At 37.0% G+C, this 22,422-nt stretch overlaps 1 protein-coding gene across 2 annotated transcripts; it reads right to left on the bottom strand.

Annotated features, from left to right (window-relative positions):
* SPIN3 (spindlin family member 3) lies at positions 389 to 5,338 on the bottom strand. 2 transcript variants are annotated; one of them, XM_005673678.3, is made up of 2 exons: positions 5,018 to 5,338; positions 389 to 4,663 (listed from the first exon to the last, which is right to left on the bottom strand). In XM_005673678.3, exon 2 carries the CDS (start codon positions 4,659 to 4,661, stop codon positions 3,885 to 3,887), a length of 777 nt encoding a protein of 258 aa, XP_005673735.1. In that variant the 5' UTR covers positions 4,662 to 4,663; positions 5,018 to 5,338; the 3' UTR covers positions 389 to 3,884. The 2 variants fall into 2 exon arrangements, with proteins under 2 accessions (XP_005673735.1, XP_005673736.1); XM_005673679.3 differs by having other exon boundaries at positions 5,001 to 5,330.

Consider the following 22,422-nt stretch of genomic DNA (forward strand, 5'->3'; position numbering starts at 1 on the left):
ATTATATTAGTTAGCAAAATTTGCCTGGAAGAAATAGTGTGTTTACAGAACATGCACATTTTCATTAAACTAGGTTGGGGTCTGAAGATTTAAATTAATCATATCTCCTTTCCTTTCAGATTCTGAACCAACTAAAATATACACAGGAATCAAAGAGGGATTAAAATATTAACTTTAATATACTGTTAAGTGACAAAGCAAAATTCAGAACAGCATGTATAGTATGCCACAATTTGTATAAAAGTTGATATATACATATATAATATACTTGTAAATAGATGAATTATCTCTGGAAAAGTACATACTACCTTTGGAAACTAGGACTGGGGTACTGAGGTCAGTGGTGGGAAAAAAAGGAGACATTTATATTGTATATCCTTTTGTACTGTTTTTTTTTTTAAAGTATCAATAGTTCGTTGCTTTTTTATTTCTACATAATATCTCATTATATGGATGTACCACAGGTTTGTCCATTTATATGTTGAAGGACATTTTTTTTTATTTTCCCACTGTATAGCAAGGGGGTCAGGTTATCCTTACATGTATACATTGCAATTACAGTTTTTCCCCCACCCTTTCTTCTGTTGCAACATGAGTATCTAGACATAGTTCTCAATGCTATTCAGCAGGTGTACTGTTTGATTTTTACCAGAGGCCTGTGTTTTTGTCCAAAAATTACTTATATGTTAAATTTTTAAAAAGAATAAAAATAGATACCAGCTTTATTCTTGAAAGATCTAGACTGGAGAACACGTTTTGGACCTAAGTCTGAAATAAACTTTTACTTCAAGTTTAAAGACAATGGGCCCCCCATCCCAGAGGGACAGAGAGGTCTATAGAGTAGGTTTACCTAGCCATGTAGTGAAGGACTGTAGTCTTTCCTATACCTTGCTGTGAAAGTGAGCCCAAGAGACAAGGGGGCCTTAGGTTGCATATCCATAATAACCCTCTTCTGAATTTCCCCAAGTTATTTCTTCTCCACTGGGGAGACTGAATGAGTGGCTGGTGAAGATGTGTAGAAATTTTCTTCCAAATATTTTTGAAAGGTATAAATCCTTTTTTTTTTTCCTTGAGTCAGGAACATGGAGTGAGGCGAGGAAAGATTCTATCATACCTTTGGGCATTTTTTCTCTTAAGTTACACTGCCAAAACCCAAGACAAACAGGGCTTGGCTCTTCCCCTTGGAAAACGCCAGCAGTATTATAGGAATATCCTGCTCTCCCTTGTGTAAGACTGGTGAGCAGTTCTGTTTTTGCCCCAGAAGGCTCTGTAAGTCAGAACAGAATAGTAATTAAATTAAATCCAGGGCTACATTGTACTCCAGGATGAAAATTCACTCACTACTTTATCCCCAGTTTGTAATTATGTCCAGCCACATTATCTGACATTGATTACAAAGATTATAAATAAGCCCCAAAGGTAGCATTAAAATACTCCAAATGATACAATATCAACAACATAATGAAAATGACTTAATTTGAACTGTATGAAAGCCATGCCACTATTAAACTCCAAAAGAAAAATGAATGTCCCAAATTAAATTTCTATTTTAAAGTCCAAAGGAATTAAAGTCCGAAATTCTGCCTTTCTCAATTTCTTGCTTTTCTTTTTTTTTTTGTCTTTTTGCTATTTTTGGGGGCCACTCCCGTGGCATATGGAGGTTCCCAGGCTAGGGGTCTAATCGGAGCTGTAGCCACTGGCCTACGCCAGACCACAGCAACGCGGGATCCGAGCCGCGTCTGCAACCTACACCACAGCTCACGGCAACACCAGATCGTTAACCCACTGAGCAGGGGCAGGGATCGAACCCGCAACCTCATGGTTCCTAGTTGGATTCGTTAACCGCTGCGCCACGACGGGAACTCCAATTTCTTGCTTTTCTGAGGTCAGCTATATAGATCTCACAAAGACGTCTGGACAGACATGGGGTTCCTTCAGTAGCTGTAGCCTGGGCTGTCTTCCTCTTGATTTCGTGTGGTTGCTTCAAAACTTCAGGAGTTGAATTAATCTAACCCCACAACTGCATGTCATACATACATGTCATACATCAAGAGTCCACAGGGTCAGCAGGACATAATATTATCAAAGTATCAGCCTCACATCCAAAAAGTTAGAAAATACTAATCCTCAGCCTCTAAAATAGGTATCTCAAGCAAATTTATGTCCCCAAGATTTAGTACATAGAGTAATACAGACCCACATTGCTATTGTCAGTCAAATATCTGAGCAGAGACTTGGTGGTGTCAAAAGGAAGAAAAGTAGACAGAGAAAACATGGGAGAAGAGAATGCCTTCTTGGATTCATCCTCAGCAGGATGACAGTCTGTCTCTTCCAGTAGTCTGGACTCTACGATCTGTGAACTTAAATTAATTTGAAAGATATTTCCCAAGTGGTTGATTATACTGTCTTGGCCCTAAATCTGCAGAAGTTCAAAGCCTGTTACTGACAATGGAGCTTCTATCAGAAACCCAATAAGAAAGCACTAGCTTTGGCCTGGTGCTTCTCTCCAAAATCTTTGCTTATTTTTCAACATTTCTTTCCAAGGCTTTGGTTAATCTTCACTAATGTCTTCAATAATGGAAGGTACAATGCCCATTCCATTACTTATTTTTCTGCTGAAGCAGGCTCACCCTTATCTGCATATGAGTTTCTCAGTTCCAGCAAAGAAACAGGATAAAGTTGAAAAACAAAACACTAACAGATATTAAATTTCTATCTAACAATGCGAGGATTTAAAACATCATTACACACTTAGAACATCATTAAAGCCTATTGATCATTTAGCATTGATTCTAACCTATGTGTTCCACAGTTCTGCTGATACACCATAATAAATGAACTCACCAGTTCCTACAAGGAAGCACAGCCTATTTTCAGCCTTTCTTAATTCTAGCAAGTGTCTTGTCTATCTCATATGCTGGGACACAGAAGTCATCTAAAAATAAAATGAAAATCTAATCTAAAATTTTTCAGAGTCTCTCTTGGTGTAGAAAAGAAATCTGTATCTCAACCTGATTCCAAATTTTTGCTCTTTTACCTTGACAGACCTGACAACACTTGCTAAACCTAACCTTCACCTGTGACTGAGGACTCTAGGTAGAGCCCAACCTAATACTCCATTGGGCTGTAAAAACCCAGCTGTGCTAAAGTCTGTCTGCACAGCCTGTGTCTGTAAAAACCCATTCCATGTCTGCAGGTACCAGCCAAAGCTATTGCAGAAAACAGGGATCCTAATGCCATTGATAACATGTGTGGCCTCTTATCAGTCTTATAAGTTTGCTTACATACTAAAATTAAAATAATTACCATCTTGATTTTGAACAAGTTGAGCAGTAAGTACAAGAATCAGAAAGGGAACAAAACGTTAGCCTTACTTTTAGCACACTTATAATTTAAAATGCAACTTGGACAGGAGACCAAAATGAGCTTCCCACTTTTACTCCTCAATTAGACTTTTGAAGTCACCTAAGGTTGAGGTTACAAAAACATTTACATAGCAACCCACACTGAATATCTCAGGAAGCTTCATATTTTAGTGAGTGCAGATTGTCAAAATGCTCAAAAGAATGAGCCAAGAGGTGTTCAGTTACCTTTATTAACACCACTCAAGAAAACATATAGGTCAGTAGATGTCAGACTTTACCCTTCTTATTAATTAGATAAGTCAATAATTTTACTGTGGGAAGAAACCAGTAAAAAGGTTGGAGAGAAGGGCAAAAAGTTTCTTCCAAAAATATTTGAGACGGTGGAAGTTTCAATTTTTTTGCCAGGCAAAAGCATGAAAAAATAAAGATAGTTCTTACAAATTGTAAAGCATTCAATACTTTTTGTGTGTACAGATTTTACAAATAGTCTCACATATTTGGCAAATTTCAAAATGATCTCTAAGATGTTTTTACCAAATCGTAAACATAAATGTGGAAATCATCATCAAATTTGATAAAGTACACAGAAGGTTTTGCTTCCACCTGATGAATGACCATGCCAGTTCTCTTGGAGCCATCCTCTTTGGCATATTCCACCTGCTTCCCTACTAGGCTGTCTATGACTTCTCCTGGCTCCCTCTCTGCAAGAGGAGAATCACTGGAATCTGGAAGGATGCGTAAGTCACCATCTTTATAATCATCTAAGAGCTGGTACATATATAATACAGGATCTTTCTCATAGGTAATGTAAAACCATGTGTTCATGACAGGTGCCTGAGCTAAGACCATCCCCCTCCATTCATTTTTGGAACCTTCCTCTGTTTCAAAAATATGTTCCACTGCTTTGCCAATTATAATTTCTGTTAAGTGTGTATCACTGATTCTAGATGATGCAATTCTATTAGGAAGGACTTCAAGTGATGACACTCTTTCATCTCTGTGAAGTTCCAATCCATAAACACAGTCAAATCCATCATATTTGATAAGATACAGAGAGGGATTTACAGGTACCTGATCCAGAACGGTTCCCTTCCACTGTGTTAGAGGTTCATCTCCATCTTTCCATCCGTGCCGAATTCTGCAGCCCACGATGTTCCTCTGAGGCTGGGAGGTGGGTCTGCTCCTGTGCTTCTTCTGTGCAGCTTTTCTTTTCATCACTGCAACAGACACGCTGGCATGTCCTGCGCTTGTCCTGGACCGATGCCCTGCAGCTGCCTTTCCAAACGGGGTCTTCATGCCTGCGAGGAGCACAGTAGCAAGGCGAGAAAGGAAGTCAAGAAAACATAATTTCAAAGCATGACACGGTGAAATTTTTCTCCTAATTAGTGCACTCCGTGCACCCACGCCTAAGTTTTACAGGAAAGCTGCACAGGAAAGCTAGAAATCACTGCACCCTGGATGTGTGACTGTAGTAACCTTCCTCCCCAGCTACTTCTGGCTATGCTTGAGCCAGAGTTGCAAGTTAGGGTCAAAGAAATAGGAGGCATACACCCACCCCATTCCTCCCGCCCTACGTCCAACACTGTCCTGGCCAGGGGGCACACACTCCCCCAGGCCAGGGATAGCGGGCCTCACGTGCTCAAATAGGACACCTCGCAGCTGCCTCCGCTGTGAGCCTCAGTCGAAGGAGGATCAGCAGAACACTAGCCAGGTGCTTGCATGAGCTGAGAGGGATCCTTAGGCGGGGAGGACGAACAGGATGGCTGCTGTCTCTCCTGCACTCGGCTCGCGGACCCTCAGCTCTCTCTTGGCAGCGGCGTCCACGGTCTCTCTGCCACATCAGGCTCTCACCAGCCGCTGCTGCCACAGTCTCCTCCTTCTTTGCCGTAGAGCACAATTTCCTGCCAGAAGAGAGGCCGCCCCTTCCTGCCCAGCACAGCGCCCAGACAACCCCTCCCCAACTCTCACATCCGCCTCGGTCATCGGCCTGGGAGGCGCTCTTAGGTTTCCAACTCCTCCCCTTTCCAAAATCTGGAGCCTCCAGGCCATGTAACCCCTCCCCAACCACCTAGCACCCTCTCTACAGCTCTGGGTCCCCAGGCTCGCTACCCCTACCCCTATCCCCACCTCAGTAGCCCCTGACCCATCTGATTTCCATCCTCCAGGAATTTGCCTTTTTCTTTCCTCCTTCTGTTCTGGAGTTATTCTTTATATACAGAAACGTGCCTTTCCTGTCATTAAGAGAATTTTAGGTAGGAGGAGAGAAGCACACTAGTTCTCAGTCTGCCATTTTGACCCAATCTCTCTGCAATTTTTATCGACTGGTTATTCCCGGACTTTGCACTAATTGCTAAGGAATTGTATGCACAATCCGGGCACAGTGTAAAATTAAGTAAATTGACATGAAGAAGAAAGTAATCAACTATAAGCCCATCTCCCATTCCTCAGAGTTCCTAGCAAAATATTAACACTTTCCGTTTTCTTTTTAATAAGCTTTTACAAAGCTGGGATGATTTTGCATATGCATTTTCATGGTTTGCCCTTTTTCAAACAGAATAAGTATTTACTCAGGTTATTAGCTATTGTCTGAAACATATTTTGTAGTGGCTTCATTAAAATCAGCATAAGGATAGTTTCAGTTTAACCATTCCCTCCTGCCTTCAGATGTTTAGTTTAAAAAAATTTATAAAGTTACACCTTTCACGAATGATTAATCTTTCCCCTTGAACAGAATAATCTAGACACAACTTATAACCAAAGCTATTTCCATAATTATAACAGGAATTTAATATTTCAACACTGCGAGATCATAAATCTATGGAGAAAGACATTTTAGAAGTGATTCAACTATTTTTGTTTTCCTTGTAGCCATCCTAGTGGGTGTGAAATAGTATTTCATTGTGTTTTTCCTTCATTTTTTTTTTAATTGAAGTATAGTTCATTTAAAATGTCATGCTTGAGGTGTACAGGAAAGTGATTCTTTTTTTTTTGGATTCTTTTCCATTGTAGGTTATTACAAGATATTGAGTATAGTTCCCTATGCTATACAATAGGTCCTTATTGTTTACCTATTTTATATATAGTAGTGTGTATCTGTTTTTTCTCATTGTGAAGTCATGCTCTTTCAAAAGCAATGCTGCTAGCACTTAACCCAAAGATTCTTTAAAATTTCTTAAAATAGCTGTGTCTTGTAGATGAAGATTTCAATTATTTTTCATTTTTATTTTTTGGATAACAAACTAGCTCAAGTAATTAAACATAACTATTTTCCAATAGCTTGTATCCATCCTTAAGACTATGCTCTGACCTCTTATTAATTTGCATTTCCCTAATGACTAATGATGATGAACACCTTTTAATATGCTTGTTTGACATTTCTGTATCTTCTTTAGAGAAATGTCTGTTCCAGTTCTTTGTTCATTTTTAGATCGTTTGTCTTGTTGTAAGTGTTCTTTATAAATTCTGGAGGTGAGACACCTATCAGATATATTATTTGAAAATATCTTCTCCCTTTCTGTGCATTATCTTTTCACAAAAAAATTAAAGTAGAATAGGTTTACAATATTATGTTAGCTTCAAATGTACAACATAGGATTCAATGTTATTATAGATTATACTCCATTAGAGTTATCACAGAATAATGGCTGTATTTCCCTGTGCTGCACAATATATTTCATTGCTTATTTATTTTATATATAGTAGCTTGTATCTCTTAACTGACTACCCCTAACTTGCCCCTCCCCTTTTCCCTCTCCCTACTGGAAACCACTAGTTTATTCTATGTATCAGTGAGTCTCTGTTTTGTTTTCATTTATATGCTTAATTTTTAACACTCCATATGTAAGTAATAACATAGAGTATTTGCCTTTTCTCACTAAGCATAATAACCTCTAGGTCCATCATTGTTGCAAATGGCAGAATTTCATTGTTTTTCATGGCTGAGTAATATTCCATTGTGTGTCTGTATGTGTGTGTGTGTGTGTGTGTGTGTGTGTAACATCTTCTTTATCCATTTATCTGTTGATGGGCACTTAAGTTGCTTCCTTATTTTAACTATTGTAAATAATGCTGCTAGACCAATGGGGTGCAGGTATCTTTTCAAATTAGTATTTTCATTTACTTGTGTTTATACCCAGGAGTGGAATTGCCAGATCCACTGGAATTGCCAGTAGTTCCATTTTCAGTCTTTGAGTAACTTGCATACTGCTTTCCACAGCGGCTGCACCAATTTAAACTACAACCAAAAGTGTAGGAGGGTCCCTTTTTCTCCACATCCTCATCAACATTTCTTATTTTTAGACTTTTTTTAAATTATAAAGATAATTTTATTATTACTCTTTGACATTCTCTCAGCACCATGTACAAATTCCTAAAGAATTATTATTCTCTGATATTGCCCACTTCTATGTATTCTTTAGAAGTGCTTCAGTTCTTTGAAAATAAAGATGTAGTTTTACTTCTTCAGTTTCAGGTACTCAATTCATATTTCTGAATCAATGAATGATACAATCCAAAATCTTTAGCTAGGCATTCACATTCTTGCTATGGCCACAATTACATTTCTGGTCATACCTCACATCATTACCTCATACCTTATGTACTAGTCAATAGGAGATACTTGCAGGTCCCAGATAATTCCATGCTCTAAGTTTCAGCTTTCTTGTCCCTCAAATCTCTCTGTCATTAATGCACATGAATTTACAGTTTCTACTAACACATTAGATTGGTTTTTACTTACTTGAAAAGCTTTTCTTTTTAACAAATTTAATAGGCGTATAGTTGATTTACAATATTGTGTTAATTTCAGGTGTTCAGCACAGTCATTCAGTTATACATTTACATATATTCATTATTTTTCAGGTTAATTTACCATATAGGTATTGCAGGATATTGAGTAGAATCCCTTGTGTTATATGGTAGGTCCTTGTTGGTAATCTATTTTATTTATAGTAGTGTGTATATGTTAATCCCAAAATACTAATTTATCCCTCCTCCACACCTTTCCTCTTTAGTAACTATAAGTTTGATTTTGAAATCCATGAGTCTTATTTGTTTTGTAAATAAGTTCTTTTGTATCGTTTATTATTAGATACCACATATAAGTGATAACATATATTTGTCCCTCTCTGTCTGATTTAATTTATTTAGTATGAAAATCTCTAGGTTCATACATGTTGGTGTAAATGGCATTATTTCATTCCTTTTTATGTCTGAGTAATATTCCACTGTATATATCTTCCACATCTTCTTTATCCATTAGTCTGTCAATAGACATTTGGTACCTTCCATGTCTTGGTTATTGTAAACAGTGCTGCAGTGAATATTGGTGTGCATGTGTCTTTCCAGAATATGATTTTCTCCATATAGATGCCCAGGAGTGGGATTGCTGGATCACGTGGTTAGTTCCATATTTAGTTTTTTGAGGAAACTCCGTACTGTTCTCTACAGTGGTTGAATCACTTTGCATTCTCACCAACAGTGTAGGAGGGTTCCCTTTTCTTTGCACCCTCTCCAGCATTTATTGTTTGTAGACCTCTTGATAATGGCCATTCTGATAATTGCAGTTTGATTAGAATTTCTCTAATAATTAGTGATGTTAGAATTTATTTATTCATTTTTGGGGAATCTTTATGTCTTTTTTGGAGAAATGTACATTTAGATCTTCTGACCATTTTTTTTTTCTTTTCACAGCCATTCCTGTGGCATATGGAAGTTCCTGGGCTAGAGGTCGAATCTTACAGCTGTACATTACGCCATAGCCAAGGCAATGCTGGATCCCAGCCAAATCTGCAACCTACTGTGCAGCTTACTGCAATGCCAGATCCTTAACCCACTGATCAAGGGATTGAACCCGCATCCTCACAGACACGATGTCAGGCTCTGAACCTGCTAAGCCACAACAGGAACTCCAGATCTTCTATTTCTTGATTTTTTAAAAAACAATATTATCCCCCCCATTTTTTTTTTTTTGTATTTTTAGGGCTGCACCCATGGCATATGGAAATTCCAAAGTTAGTGGTCAAGTCAGGGATGCAACTGTCAGCCTATGCCAAAGCCACAGCAATGCCACATCCAACCTTCATCTGGGACCTACAACATAGATCATGGCAATGCCAGATCCTTAACCCACTGAGTGAGGCCAGGGATCAAACCTGAATCTTCATGGATACTAGTCAGGTTTGTTACTGCTGAGCCACAATGGGAACTCCTTGTTTTCTGCCATTTTTAGAAGTTTTATGGACATTTAGTTGATTTATAAGGTTGTGATAATTTCTGCTATACAACAAATTAATTCAGTTTTACACATACACATATCCATTCTTTTTCATATTCTTTTCCCATATAGGTTATCACAGAATATTGAGTTCCCTATTCCATACAGCAGGTCCCCATTGGCCATCCATTCCATATACAATAGTGTGCACATGCCAATCCCAAACCCCTAATCCAACCCTCACCTCCTTCTGTCCCCTTTGGTGATAAGTTTGTTTTCAAAGTCATTGAGTCTGTTTCTATTTTGTAAATAAGTTTATTTGTATCCTTTTAAAAAAGTTTCCACATACAAGTGACATCATTTGATATTTGTCTTTCTCTGTCTGACTTAATTCATTTAGTATGATAGTCTCTATCTTCATCCATGTTGGTACAAATGGCATTATTTCATTCTTTTTAATGGCTGAGCCATAGTCCTCTGTATGTATATTTGACATCTTCTTTATCCATTCCTCTGTCAATGGACATTTAGGTTGCTTACATGTCTTGGCTATTGTAAATAGTGCTGCAATGAACATTGGGGTATCTTTTTGAATTATGGTTTTCTCCAGATTGATGCCCAGGTATGGGATTGCTGGATTATATAGTAGTTTTATTTTTATTTTTTGATGAGTCTTCATGCTGTTCTCCATAGTGGTTGCATCAATCTACATTCCCACCAATAGTGTAGGAGGGTTCCTTTTTCTTCATATCCTCTCCAGCATTTATTGTTAATAGACTTTTTGATGATGGCTATTCTGACTGATATGATACCTCATTGTAGTTTTGACTTGCATTTCTCTGATATTAGTGATGTTGAGCATCTTTTCATGTGTTTTTGACTATCTGTCTTCTTTGGAGAAATGTCTGTTTGAAATTTCTGATTATTTTTTGATTGGGTTATTTGTTTTTTGATATTGAGTTGTATGAGTTGTATGAATTGTTGGCATATTTTGAAGATTAATCCCTTGCCAGTTACTTCACTTGCGAATACTTTCTGCCATTCTGTGTGTTGTCCTTTCATTATTTTTATGGTTATTTTCTGTGAAAAAGATGTTAATTTGGTATCATTTATTTATTTACTTATTTTATTTTATTTTATTTTATTTTATTGTCTATTTGCCATTTCTTGGGCTGCTCCTGCGGCATATGGGAGGTTCCCAGGCTAAGGGTCTAATCGGAGCTGTAGCTGCCAGCCTACACCAGAGCCATAGCAATGCAGGATCCGAGCTGCGTCTGCAACCTACACCACAGCTCACAGCAACACCAGATCGTTAACACACTGAGCAAGGGCAGGGATCGAACCCACAACCTTATGGTTCCTAGTCTGATTCGTTAACCACTGCGCCATGATGGGAACTCCCCATTTATTTATTTTTGTTTTAATTTTCATTACTGTATTTGGTGATAAAAAAGATATTGCTGTGGTTTATGTCAACAAGTGTTCTGTTTTCCTCTAAGACTTTTATAGTATAAAGTCTTACATTTAGGTCTTGAATTCATTTTGAATTTATTTTCATGTATGGTGTTAGAGAATGTTGTAATTTCATTCTTTTATGTGTAGCTGTCCAGTTTGATCAGCACCACTTGTTGAAGAGTCTGTCTTTTCTCCATTGTATATTCTTGCCTCCTTTAGCATAGATTAGTTGACCATAATTGCTTGGGCTTATCTCTGGGCTTTCTATTCTGTTCCATCAATCTATATTTCTATGTTTGTGCCAGTACCATACTGTTTTGATGATTATAGCTTTATCAGCTTTGTAGCATTGTCTGAAGTCTAGGAGCTTGATTCTTTCAGGTGTATTTTTCTTTCTAAAAAATGGCTTTGGCTATTTGGCGTATATTGTGTTTCCACACAAATTACAAAATGTTTTATTCTAATTCTGTGAAAAATGCCGTTGGTAATTTCATAGGGATAGCATTGAATCTGGACATTGCCTTGGGTAGTATAGACATTTTTTTTGTTCTTCAATTTATTTTTTGACTTCATTTTACTTTTTTTACATTTTTTTAAGTAAAGTATAGTTCATTTACAATGTGGCGCCAATTTCTGCTGTACAGCATGGTGATCAGTCATATATATTAATATACATAATATATAATAAATACAATGTATACATATAATGTTTTCCATAATGGTCTATACCAGGAGATTGGATATAACTCCCTGTGCTATACAGTAGGGCCTCATTGTCTATCTGTTCTAAGTGTAATAGTTTGTATCTACTAACGTCAAAGTCTAGTCCACCCCATTCTCTCCTCCCTCCCCCTTGGCAACCACAAGTCTTTTATGTTTGTGAGTCTCTTTCTGTTTTGTAGATAGTTTCACTTGTGCAATATTTTAGATTTCAGATATAAGTGATATTATATGGTTATTTGCTTTCCTCTTTTTGACTTCTTCTCTTATTATGCAACACTAGTTGCATTCATGTTGCTGAAAATGGCATTACTGTGTTCTTTTTTATGACTGAGTATTATTCCATTGTGCAAACGTACCACAACTTCTTAATCCATTCATCTGTAGATGGGCATTTAGGTTGTCTCCATTTCTTGGATGTTTTGAGTAGTGCTGCAGTGAACATAGAGGTGCATGTATCTTTTTGAATTATAATTCCTAATACCCATTTATTTTTTAATTTTTTTTTGCTTTTTTAGGGTCACACCTGTGGCATATGGAAGTTCCCAGGAGAGAGGTTGAATCGGAGCTACAGCTGCTGGCCTACACAGCCACAGCAATGTGGGATCTGAGCTGTGTCTGCAACTTACACCCCAGTTCATGGCAATGCTGGAGCCTTAACCCAATGAGAAAGGCCAGGGATCAAACCCACATCCTCATGGATCCTAGCTGGGTTTGTTAAATACTGAGCCATGAAAGGAAGTCCTCCTAATACCCATTTCTGATTAAGAAACTCTCCAGAAAGTGGGCATAGAGGGAACCTTCCTCAATATAATAAAAGCTGTATGTGACAAACCCATAGCTAAAATCATTCTCAATGGTAAAAACTGAAAGCATTTCCACTAAGATCAGGAAAAAAACAAGGATGCCCACTTTCACCACTGTTATTCAATATAGTTTTGAAAGTCCTAGCCATGGAAATTGGAAAGTAAAAAGAACAAAAATGAAATCAAATTGGAAAAGAAATAAAACTATCACTGTTTGCAGAGGACATGATAATATATATACTTAGAAAATTCTGAGAACTGTTAGAGATCATCAATATATTTGGTAAAGTTGCAAGATACAAAATCAATACACAGAAATCAATTGCACTTTAGTATACTAATACTGAAAAATCAGAAAAATTGGTATAGTCATTTTGGCAATTTTGATTTTTCCACCCAAAGACTGTGGTATATCATTTCATCTCATTGTGTCATCTTCTGTTTCTTTCAACAGCATCTTACAGTTTCAGAGTACAAGTTTTTGCCTCCTTAAGTAGGTTTATTCCTAGGTATTTTATTCTTTTTATATGGTAGTGAATGAGACTGTTTCCTAATTTCCTTTTCTGATAATTTATTTTGGGTTTATAGAAAGGTGAGGGATTTCTATATATTAATTTCATATCCTGCAACTTTACTAAATTCATTAATGAGCTCTAGTGTTTTTCTGGTAGCATCTTTAGGATTTTCTATGTATAGTATCATGTCATCTTCAAACAGTGACTGATTTACTTCTTTTCTAATTTGAAATCCTTTTATTTAATTTTCTTCTCTTATTTCTGTGGCTAGGACTTCCAAAATTATGTTGAATAAAATTGGTAAGAATGGACATCCTTATCAGGTTCCTGATCTTAGAGAAAATACTTTCAGCTTTGCAGAGTTGGGTATGATGTTATCTGTGGATTTGTCATACACGGCCTTTTATGCTGAGCTAGATTCCTTCTATGCCCACTTTCTGGAGAGTTTTTTTTTATCATAAATAGATATTGAATTTTGTCAAAAAATTTCTGTGTCTATTGAGATAATCATATTGTTTGATCCTTCAGTTTTTCAATGTGGTGTATAAAATTGTTTGATTTTCAGATATTGAAGAATCCCTCTTGATCACAGCGAATGATTGTTTTAAAGTATTGTTGGATTTGCTTTGCATTTTGGATGCAAATACTTTGGATTTTATTATTTTGTTAAGGATATTTATGTTTATGTTCTGCAGTGATATTGGTGTATAATTTTCTTTTTTTTTGTGTGTGGTATCTTTGTCTGGTTTTGGTATCAGGGTGATGTTGGCCTCATAGAATGATCTTGGAAGTGTTCCTTTCTCTGCAATTTTTTGGAATAGATTCATAAATGTTAACTCATACTTACCTCCCATGCTCTGAATGTGGTGGGGTTTTTTTTAATTTCTATTTTTTTGAGTAGATTTCATTTGCATAGATGTTTCTCTTATGAAAAACATTACATGTGAATACTAAGAATGAAAATGTAGAATGTTTCAGTGTATCAGAAAAGATAAGGGGATAGACATGAGACAAAGAGTAAAGAGAGCAAAGATATCAGCAAATATCTTTGGAAATAATGAGTCAAATATGAGAGATAAAAAAAATTAGAGTACTTTTTAATTTTTGTAAAGATTTTTTTTTTCATTTTAGTTGGTTTACAGTATCCTGTCAATTTTCTACTGTACAGCAAAATGACCCAGTAACACACACACACACACATATATATATATTTTCAGATTATCCTCCATCATGTTCCATCACAAATGACTAGTAATGGTTCCCTGTGCTATACAGCAGGATCTCATTGCATATCCATTACAAATGCAATAGTTTGCATCTATAACCCCAAATTCCCACTGCATCCCACTCCCTCGCCCTCCCCCTTGGCAGCCACAAACAGGTCTGTTCTCTATGTCCATGATTTTCTTTTCTATGGAAAGGTTCATTTGTGCTGTATATTAGAATTCCAGAGATAAGTGATATCATATGGTATTTGTCTTTGTCTTTCTGACTTACTTCACTTAGTAGGAGAGTCTCTAGTTCCATCCATTTTGCTGCAAATGGCATTATTTTGCTCATTTTTATGGCTGAATAGTATTCCATTGTGTATATATACCACAGCTTCCTAATCCATTCATCTGTCAGTGGACATTTATGTTGTTTCCATGTCTTGGATATTGTGAATAGTACTGCAATGAATATATGGGTAAATGTATGTTTTTCAAGTAAAGCTTTGTCTGGGTATATGTGTAAGAGTGGGAATGCTGGGTCATATGGTAGTTCTATATTTAGTTTTCAGAGGTATTTCCATATTATTTTCCATAGTGGGTGTACCAATTTACATTTGCACCAATAGTGTAGGAGGGTACCCATTTCTCCACACTCTCTACAGCATTTGTTATTTATTGACTTGCGATGATGCCCATTTTGACTGGTGTGAGGTGGTACCACATAGAAGTTTTTATTTGCATTTCTGTAATAATTAGTGATGTAGAGCATTTTTTTCATATGCCTGTTGGCCATCTGTATATCTTCTTTGGGGAAATGGCTATTCGGTTCTTTTGCCCATTTTTCAATTGAATTGTCGGTTTTTATGCTGTTGAGTTGTATAACTTGTATATTTTAGAGATTAAGCCCTTGTCAGTTACATTGTTTGAAACTATTTTATCCCATTCTGTAGGTTGTCTTTTTTTTTTTTTTTTTGTCTTTTTGCCATTTCTTGGGCTGCTCCCATGGCATATGGAGGTTCCCAGGCTAGGGGTCGAACTGGAGCTACAGTTGCCAGCCTATGCCACAGCCACAGCAATGCAGGATCCAAGCCACGTCTGCAACCTACACCACAGATTACGGCAACGCTGTATCCTTAACCCACTGAGTAAGACCAGGGATCAAATCCACAACCTCATGGTCCCTAGTCGGATTTGTTAACCACTGAGCCACGAGAGGAACTCCTAGGTTGTCTTTTTTTTATGGTTTACTTTGCTGTGCAAAAACTTGTCAGCTTGATTAGGTCCCATTGATTTATTTTTGATTTATTTATTTATTTCTGTTGCCTTGGGAGAATGACCTAAGAAAACATTTTTTAACGTTGATATCAGAGAATATTTTGCCTGTGTTCTCTCCAAGGAGTTTGATGGTGTCTTGTCTTACGTTTAAGGGCTTTAGCCATTTTGACTTTATTTTTGTGCATAGTGTGATGCATGTTCCAGTTTCATTGATTTACATGTGGCTGTCCATTTTTCCCAGCACCACTTGCTGAACCGACTGTCTTTCCTGTTTTATATTTTTGCCTCCTTTGTTGAAGATTAATTGACCATAGGTGTCTGGGTTTATTTCTGGGTTCTCTATTCTGTTCCATTGGTCTATATGTCTGTTTTGGTACCAGTACCACCCTGTCTTGATGACTGTGGCATTGTAATATTGCCTGAAGTCTGGGAGAGTTATGCCTCCTGCTTGGTTTTTGTTCCTCAGAATTGCTTTGGCAATTCTGGGTCTTTTGTTGTTCCATATAAATTTTTGGATTGTTTGTTCTAGTTCTGTAAAAAATGTCATGGGTAATTTGATAGGGATTGCATTGAATTTGTAGATCGCTTTGGGTAGTATGGCCATTTTTACAATATTGATTTTTCTGGCCTGGGAGCATTGGATATCTTTCCACTTCTTTGTATCTTCTTTGATTAATTTTTTATAGTTCTCAGAATATGTCTTTCATCTCCTTGGTCAGGCATATATACAGGTATTTGTTTTTTGGGGGGTGCAATTTAAAAAAGTATTGTATTTTTGTATTCTTTTTCCTAATATATCATTTTTAGTATACAGAAATGCAACCAATTTCTGAATGTTAATCTTGTACCCTGCTACTTTGCTGAATTCATTGATCAATTCAAGTAGTTTTTGTGTGGAGTCCTTAGGGTTTTCTATATCTAGTATCATGTCATCTGCATACAGTGACTGTTTTACCTCTTCCCTTCCTATTTGGATGCCTTTTATTTCTTTTACTTGTCTGATTGCTGTGACTAGGACTTCCACTACTATTTCGAATAAGAGTGGTGAGAGTGGGCATCCTTGTCTTGTTCCAGATTTTATTGGGAAGACTTTATTGAATATTATATTTTCTGTGGGTATGTCATAAATGGCTTTTTTTATGTTAAGGTCTGTTCCCTCTATACCCACTTTGGTAAGAGTTTTGATCATGAATGGATGTTGGACTCTGTCAAATGCTTTCTCTGCATCTATTGATATGATCATGTTGTTTTTGACTTTTCTTTTGTTAATGTGGTGTATGACGTTGATTGATTTGCATGCGTTGAAATATCCTTGTGAACCTGGGATGAATCTCACTTGGTCCTTGTGTGTGATCTTTTTATATGTTGGATTTGGTTGGCTAAAGTTTTGTTGAGAACTTTTGCGCCCATATTCATCATAGATATTGGCCTATAATTTTCTTTTTTGTTAGTATCTTTGACTGCTTTTGGTATTAGGGTGATGGTGGCTTCATAGAATGTCTTTGAGAGTGTTCCTTCTTCTTCCACCTTTAGGACAAGTTTAAGAAGGATGTGTATAAGTTCCTCTTTGTATGTTTGGTAGAATTAGCCTCTGAAGCCTGGACTCTGAAGCCTTTGAAGGTCCTGGACTTTTGTTTGTAGGGAATGTTTTTATTATATATTCAATTTCATTTCTAGTGATCAGCCTATTCAGTTGATCTATTTCTTTTTCTTTTCTTTCCTTGCTTTTCTTCGTTGTTTTTGTCTGTTTGTTTGTTTGCTTTTCATGGCCCCACCAGTAACATTCGCATGTTCGTAGGCTGGGGGTCGAAACAGAGCTCCAGTTGCTGGCCCAGGCCACAGCCATAGAAATACAGGATTCAAGCCATGTCTGCCACCTATACCTCAGCTCATGGTAACGCTGAACCCTTAGCTCACTGACCAAGGTCAGGGTTTTAACCCGCAACTTCATGGTTACTAGTCGGATTCCATTCCGCTCTGACACAACTGGAACTCCGAGCTATTTCTTTTTGATTTAGTTTTGGGAGGCTGTAGGTCTCTAGAAATTTGTCCATTTCTTCTAGGTTTTCAAATTTGCTTGTATATAATGTTCATAGTATTCTAATATTTTTTCGTATTTTGGTATTATCTATTGATATTTCCCCTGTTTCACTTGTTATTTTATTTGGGTTTTTCTGTCTGTCATTGTATGTAACTTGGTCAATTTTCGCAAGTGAAACTTGTTTCACATTTAATTTTGAAATGTTAGCCCTCAGTTTTTTTTTGTTTTGTTATGTTTTGTTTTTTAATCTTTTTTTAAAAATTTTCCCACTGTAGAGCAAGGGGGTCAGGTTATCCTTACATGTATACATTACAATTACATTTTTTCCCCACCCTTTCTTCTGTTGCAACATGAGTATCTAGACAAAGTTCTCAATGCTATTCAGCAGGATCTCCTTGTAAATCTATTCTAAGTTGTGTCTGATAGCCCAAGCTCCCGATCCCTTCCACTCCCTCCCCCTCCCATCAGGCAACCACAAGTCTCTTCTCCAAGTCCATGATTTTCTTTTCTGAGGAGATGTTCATTTGTGCTGGATATTAGATTCCAGTTATAAGTGATATCATATGGTATTTGTCTTTGTCTTTCTGGCTCATTTCACTCAGCATGAGATTCTCTAGTTCCATCCATGTTGCTGCAAATGGCATTATGGCATTCTTTTTTATGGCTAAGTAGTATTCCATTGTGTATATATACCACCTCTTCCGAATCCAATCATCTGTCAATGGACATTTAGGGTGTTTCCATGTCCTGGCTATTGTGAATAGTGCTGCAATGAACATGCGGGTGCATGTGTCTCTTTTAAGTAGAGTTTTGTCTGGATAGATGCCCAAGAGTGGGATTGCGGGGTCATATGGAAGTTCTATGTATAGATTTCTAAGGTATCTCCAAACTGTTCTCCATAGTGGCTGTACCAGTTGACATTCCCACCAACAGTGCAGGAGGGTTCCCTTTTCTCCACAGCCCCTCCAGCACTTGTTATTTGTGAATTTATTAATGATGGCCATTCTGACTGGTGTGAGGTGGTATCTCATGGTAGTTTTGATTTGCATTTCTCTTATAATCAGCGATGTTGAGCATTTTTTCATGTGTTTGTTGGCCATCTGTATATCTTCTTTGGAGAAATATCTATTCAGGTCTTTGGCCCATTTTTCCATTGATTGATTGGTTTTTATTGCTGTTGAGTTGTATAAGTTGTTTATATATTCTAGAGATTAAGCCCTTGTCAGTTGCATCATTTGAAACGATTTTCTCCCAGTCTGTAAGTTGTCTTTTGTTTTCTTTTGGGTTTCCTTTGCTGTGCACAAGCTTTTCAGTTTGATGAGGTCCCATGGGTTTCTTTTTGCTCTAATTTCTATTGCTTTGGGAGACTGACCTGAGAACATATTCATAATGTTGATGTCAGAGAGTGTTTTGCCTATGTTTTCTTCTAGGAGTTTGATGGTGTCCTGTCGTATATTTAAGTCTTTCAGCCATTTGGAGTTTATTTTTGTGCATGGTGTGAGGGTTTCTTTGCTTTGCATGCTGCTGTCCAGGTTTCCCAGCAATGCTTGCTGAATAGACTTTCTTTTTCCCATTTGATGTTCTTGCCTCCCTTGTCAAAGATTAATGGACCATATTGTCAGGGTTTTTTCCCGGATTCTCTATTCTGTTCCATTGGTCTGTCTGTCTGTTTTGGTACCAATACCACACTGTTTTGATGACTGTGGCTTTGTAGTATTTCTTGAAGTCTGGGAGAGTTCTGCCTCCTGCTTGGTTTTTGTTTCTCAGGATTGCTTTGGCGATTCTGGGTCTTTTGTGGTTCCCTATAAATGTTTGGATTGTTTGTTCTAGTTCTGTGAAAAATGTCATGGGTAATTTGATAGGGATTGCATTGAATCTGTAGATTGCTTTGGGTAGGATGGCCATTTTCACAATATTGATTTTTCCAATCCAGGAACATGGAATATCTTTCCATTTCTTTACATCTTCTTTGATTTCTTTGATTAAAGTTTTATAGTTCTCGGCATATAGGTCCTTTACCTCCTTGGTCAGGTGTATTCCGAGGTATTTGATTTTGTGAGGTACAATTTTAAAAGGTATCATATTTTTGTATTCCTTTTTTAATGTTTCATTGCTGGTATACAGAAATGCAACTGACTTGTGAATGTTAATCTTATATCCTGCTACTTTGTTGAAGTTATTAATCAGTTCAAGGAGTTTTGGGGTTGAGTCCTTAGGGTTTTCTAGGTATAGTATCATGTCATCTGCATACAGTGACAGTTTTATCTCTTCTCTTCCTATATGGATGCCATTTATTTCTTTTATTTGTCTAATTGCTGTGGCCAGGACTTCCAAAACTATGTTGAAGAGCAGTGGTGGGAGTGGGCATCCCTGTCTTGTTCCAGATTTGAGGGAGAAGGCTTTCCGTTTTTCCCCATTGAGGATTATATTTGCTGTGGGTTTATCATAAATGGCTTTGATGATATTCAGGAATGTTCCCTCTGTACCACTTTGGCGAGGGTCTTGATCATGAATGGATGTTGGACCTTGTCAAATGCTTTTTCTGCGTCTACTGAGATGATCATATGATTTTTGATTTTTTTTTGTTAATGTGGTGTATGATGCTGATTGATTTGCGTATGTTGAACCATCCTTGTGAACCTGGGATGAACCCAACCTGGTCATGGTGTATAATTTTTTTGGTATGTTGTTGGATTCGGTTGGCTAAGATTTTGTTGAGAATTTTTGCATCTATATTCATCAATGATATTGGGTGATAGTTTTCTTTTTTGGTGGTATCTCTGCCTGGTTTTAGAATGAGGGTGATGGTGGCCTCATAGAATGTCTTTGGGAGTGTTCCTTCTTCTTCAACCTTTTGAAAGAGTTTAAGGAGGATGGGCACCAATTCCTCTTTATATGTTTGATAGAATTCACTTGTGAAGCCATCTGGTCCTGGACTTTTATTTGTAGGGAGTGATTTTATGACCTCTTCAATTTCATTTCTAGTGATCGGTCTGTTCAGTTGGTCTGTTTCTGCTTGATTCAGTTTTGGCAGGCTGTAAGATTCTAGAAAATTGTCCATTTCTTCCAGATTGTCAAACGTGTTGCCATGCAGTTGTTCATAGCATTCTCTTATTTTTTTTGTATTTCTGCTGTATCCGTTGTGATTTCTCCTTTTTCATTTATAATTTTGGTGATTTGGGTTCTTTCTCTCCTCTTTTTAGTGAGTCTGGCCAGGGGTTTGTCAATTTTGTTCACCTTTTCAAAGAACCAGCTCTTGGTTTTATTAATTTTCTCTATTGTTTTTTGAGTCTCTATTTTATTGATTTCTTCTTTGATCTTTATAATTTCCTTCCTTCTGCTGACTTTAGGACTTTTTTGTTCTTCTTTTTCTAATTCGTTTAGGTGGAGGGTTAGGTTGTCCATTTGGGATCTTTCTTCTTTTTTGAGAAAGGCCTGGATTGCTATAAATTTCCCTCTGAGCACTGCTTTCGCAGCATCCCATAGATTTTGAGAGGTTGTGTCTTCATTATCATTTGTTTCAAGGTAGTTTTTAATTTCCTTCTTGATTTCCTCATTGACCCATTGGTTTTTTAGTAGCATGTTGTTGAGTCTCCATGGAGTAGGTTTTTTCTCTTTCCTTTTCCCATGGTTGATTTCTAATTTCATGGCATTGTGGTCAGAGAAGATACTTGAGATAATTTCTACGCTCCTAAATTTATTGAGATTCGCTTTATGTCCCAATATGTGGTCAATTCTTGAGAATGTTCCATGTGTACTTGAGAAGAATGTGTATTCTGATTTTTTTGGATGTAGTGTCCTGAAGATATCAATGAAGTCTAACTTTTCTATTGTTTCCTTTAGGATCTCTGTTGCTTTATTGGTTTTCTGTCTAGAGGATCTGTCCATTGATGTGAGGGGGGTATTTAGGTCTCCTACTATGATTGTATTCTCATCAATATCTCCCTTTATGTCTGTTAATATTTGTTGTATGTATCTGGGTGCTTCTATATTTGGGGCATATATGTTGACGATAGTAACATCCTCTCCTTGGATGGATCCCGTAATCATTAAGTAGTGTCCTTCTTTGTCTTTCTTTATGTCTTTTGTTTTAAAATCTATTTTGTCTTATATGAGCATTGCGACTCCTGCTTTTCTGTCATGTCTATTGGCGTGAAATACTTTTCCCCACCCTTTCACTTTCAATCTATATGTATCCTTTGTCCTGAGGTGAGTTTCTTGTAGGCAGCATATTGAAGGTTTTTGCCTTTTTATCCACTCAGCCACTCTGTGTCTTTTGATTGGGGCATTCAGTCCATTGACATTTGAGGTGATAATTGATAGGTGATTATTTATTGCCATTTGAACATCGTGTTCCAGTGGATTCTATGGTTCTCCATTCTTCCTTTCTTTTTTTTTTTTTTTTTCCGTTGGAGGGTCTCCTGTTATTATCTGCTTGAGTGTATTTTATTTTTCATTTTTTGCAAATGCAATATTTGGTTTTGGCTTGTGGTTGCCCTGTATTTTAAATATGCTAACCCCTTCCCATAATTGTGTGTTTTAGCCTGATGGTCCTGTAAGTTCAAACACTTCATTACTATATTAAAATTAAGAAGAGAAACATACAAACAAACAAAGGAAGAGGGTTATTTACTTCCTAACATCCCTTGCCCACATTTTATGGTTTTGATTACTCTTTTTTATTTTTTTCTTTTTAATTTTATTTTATTTGAAGCATATTCATGATTAAATCTGTATGCTGGCTTATTTGAGTTACTGCTCTCTGATTGTGGTTTCCTCAGTACTAGCTCTTCCTCTTCTTTTTTTTTTCTTTTCTTTTT

This window comes from Sus scrofa, chromosome X (assembly GCF_000003025.6).
Source record: "Sus scrofa isolate TJ Tabasco breed Duroc chromosome X, Sscrofa11.1, whole genome shotgun sequence".
NCBI classification, from domain to species: Eukaryota; Metazoa; Chordata; class Mammalia; order Artiodactyla; family Suidae; genus Sus; species Sus scrofa.

Bases quoted from the DNA above. Each gene is read 5' to 3' on its own strand.
- SPIN3 (XM_005673678.3), bottom strand. From the start codon at position 4,661: ATGAAGACCCCGTTTGGAAAGGCAGCTGCAGGGCATCGGTCCAGGACA.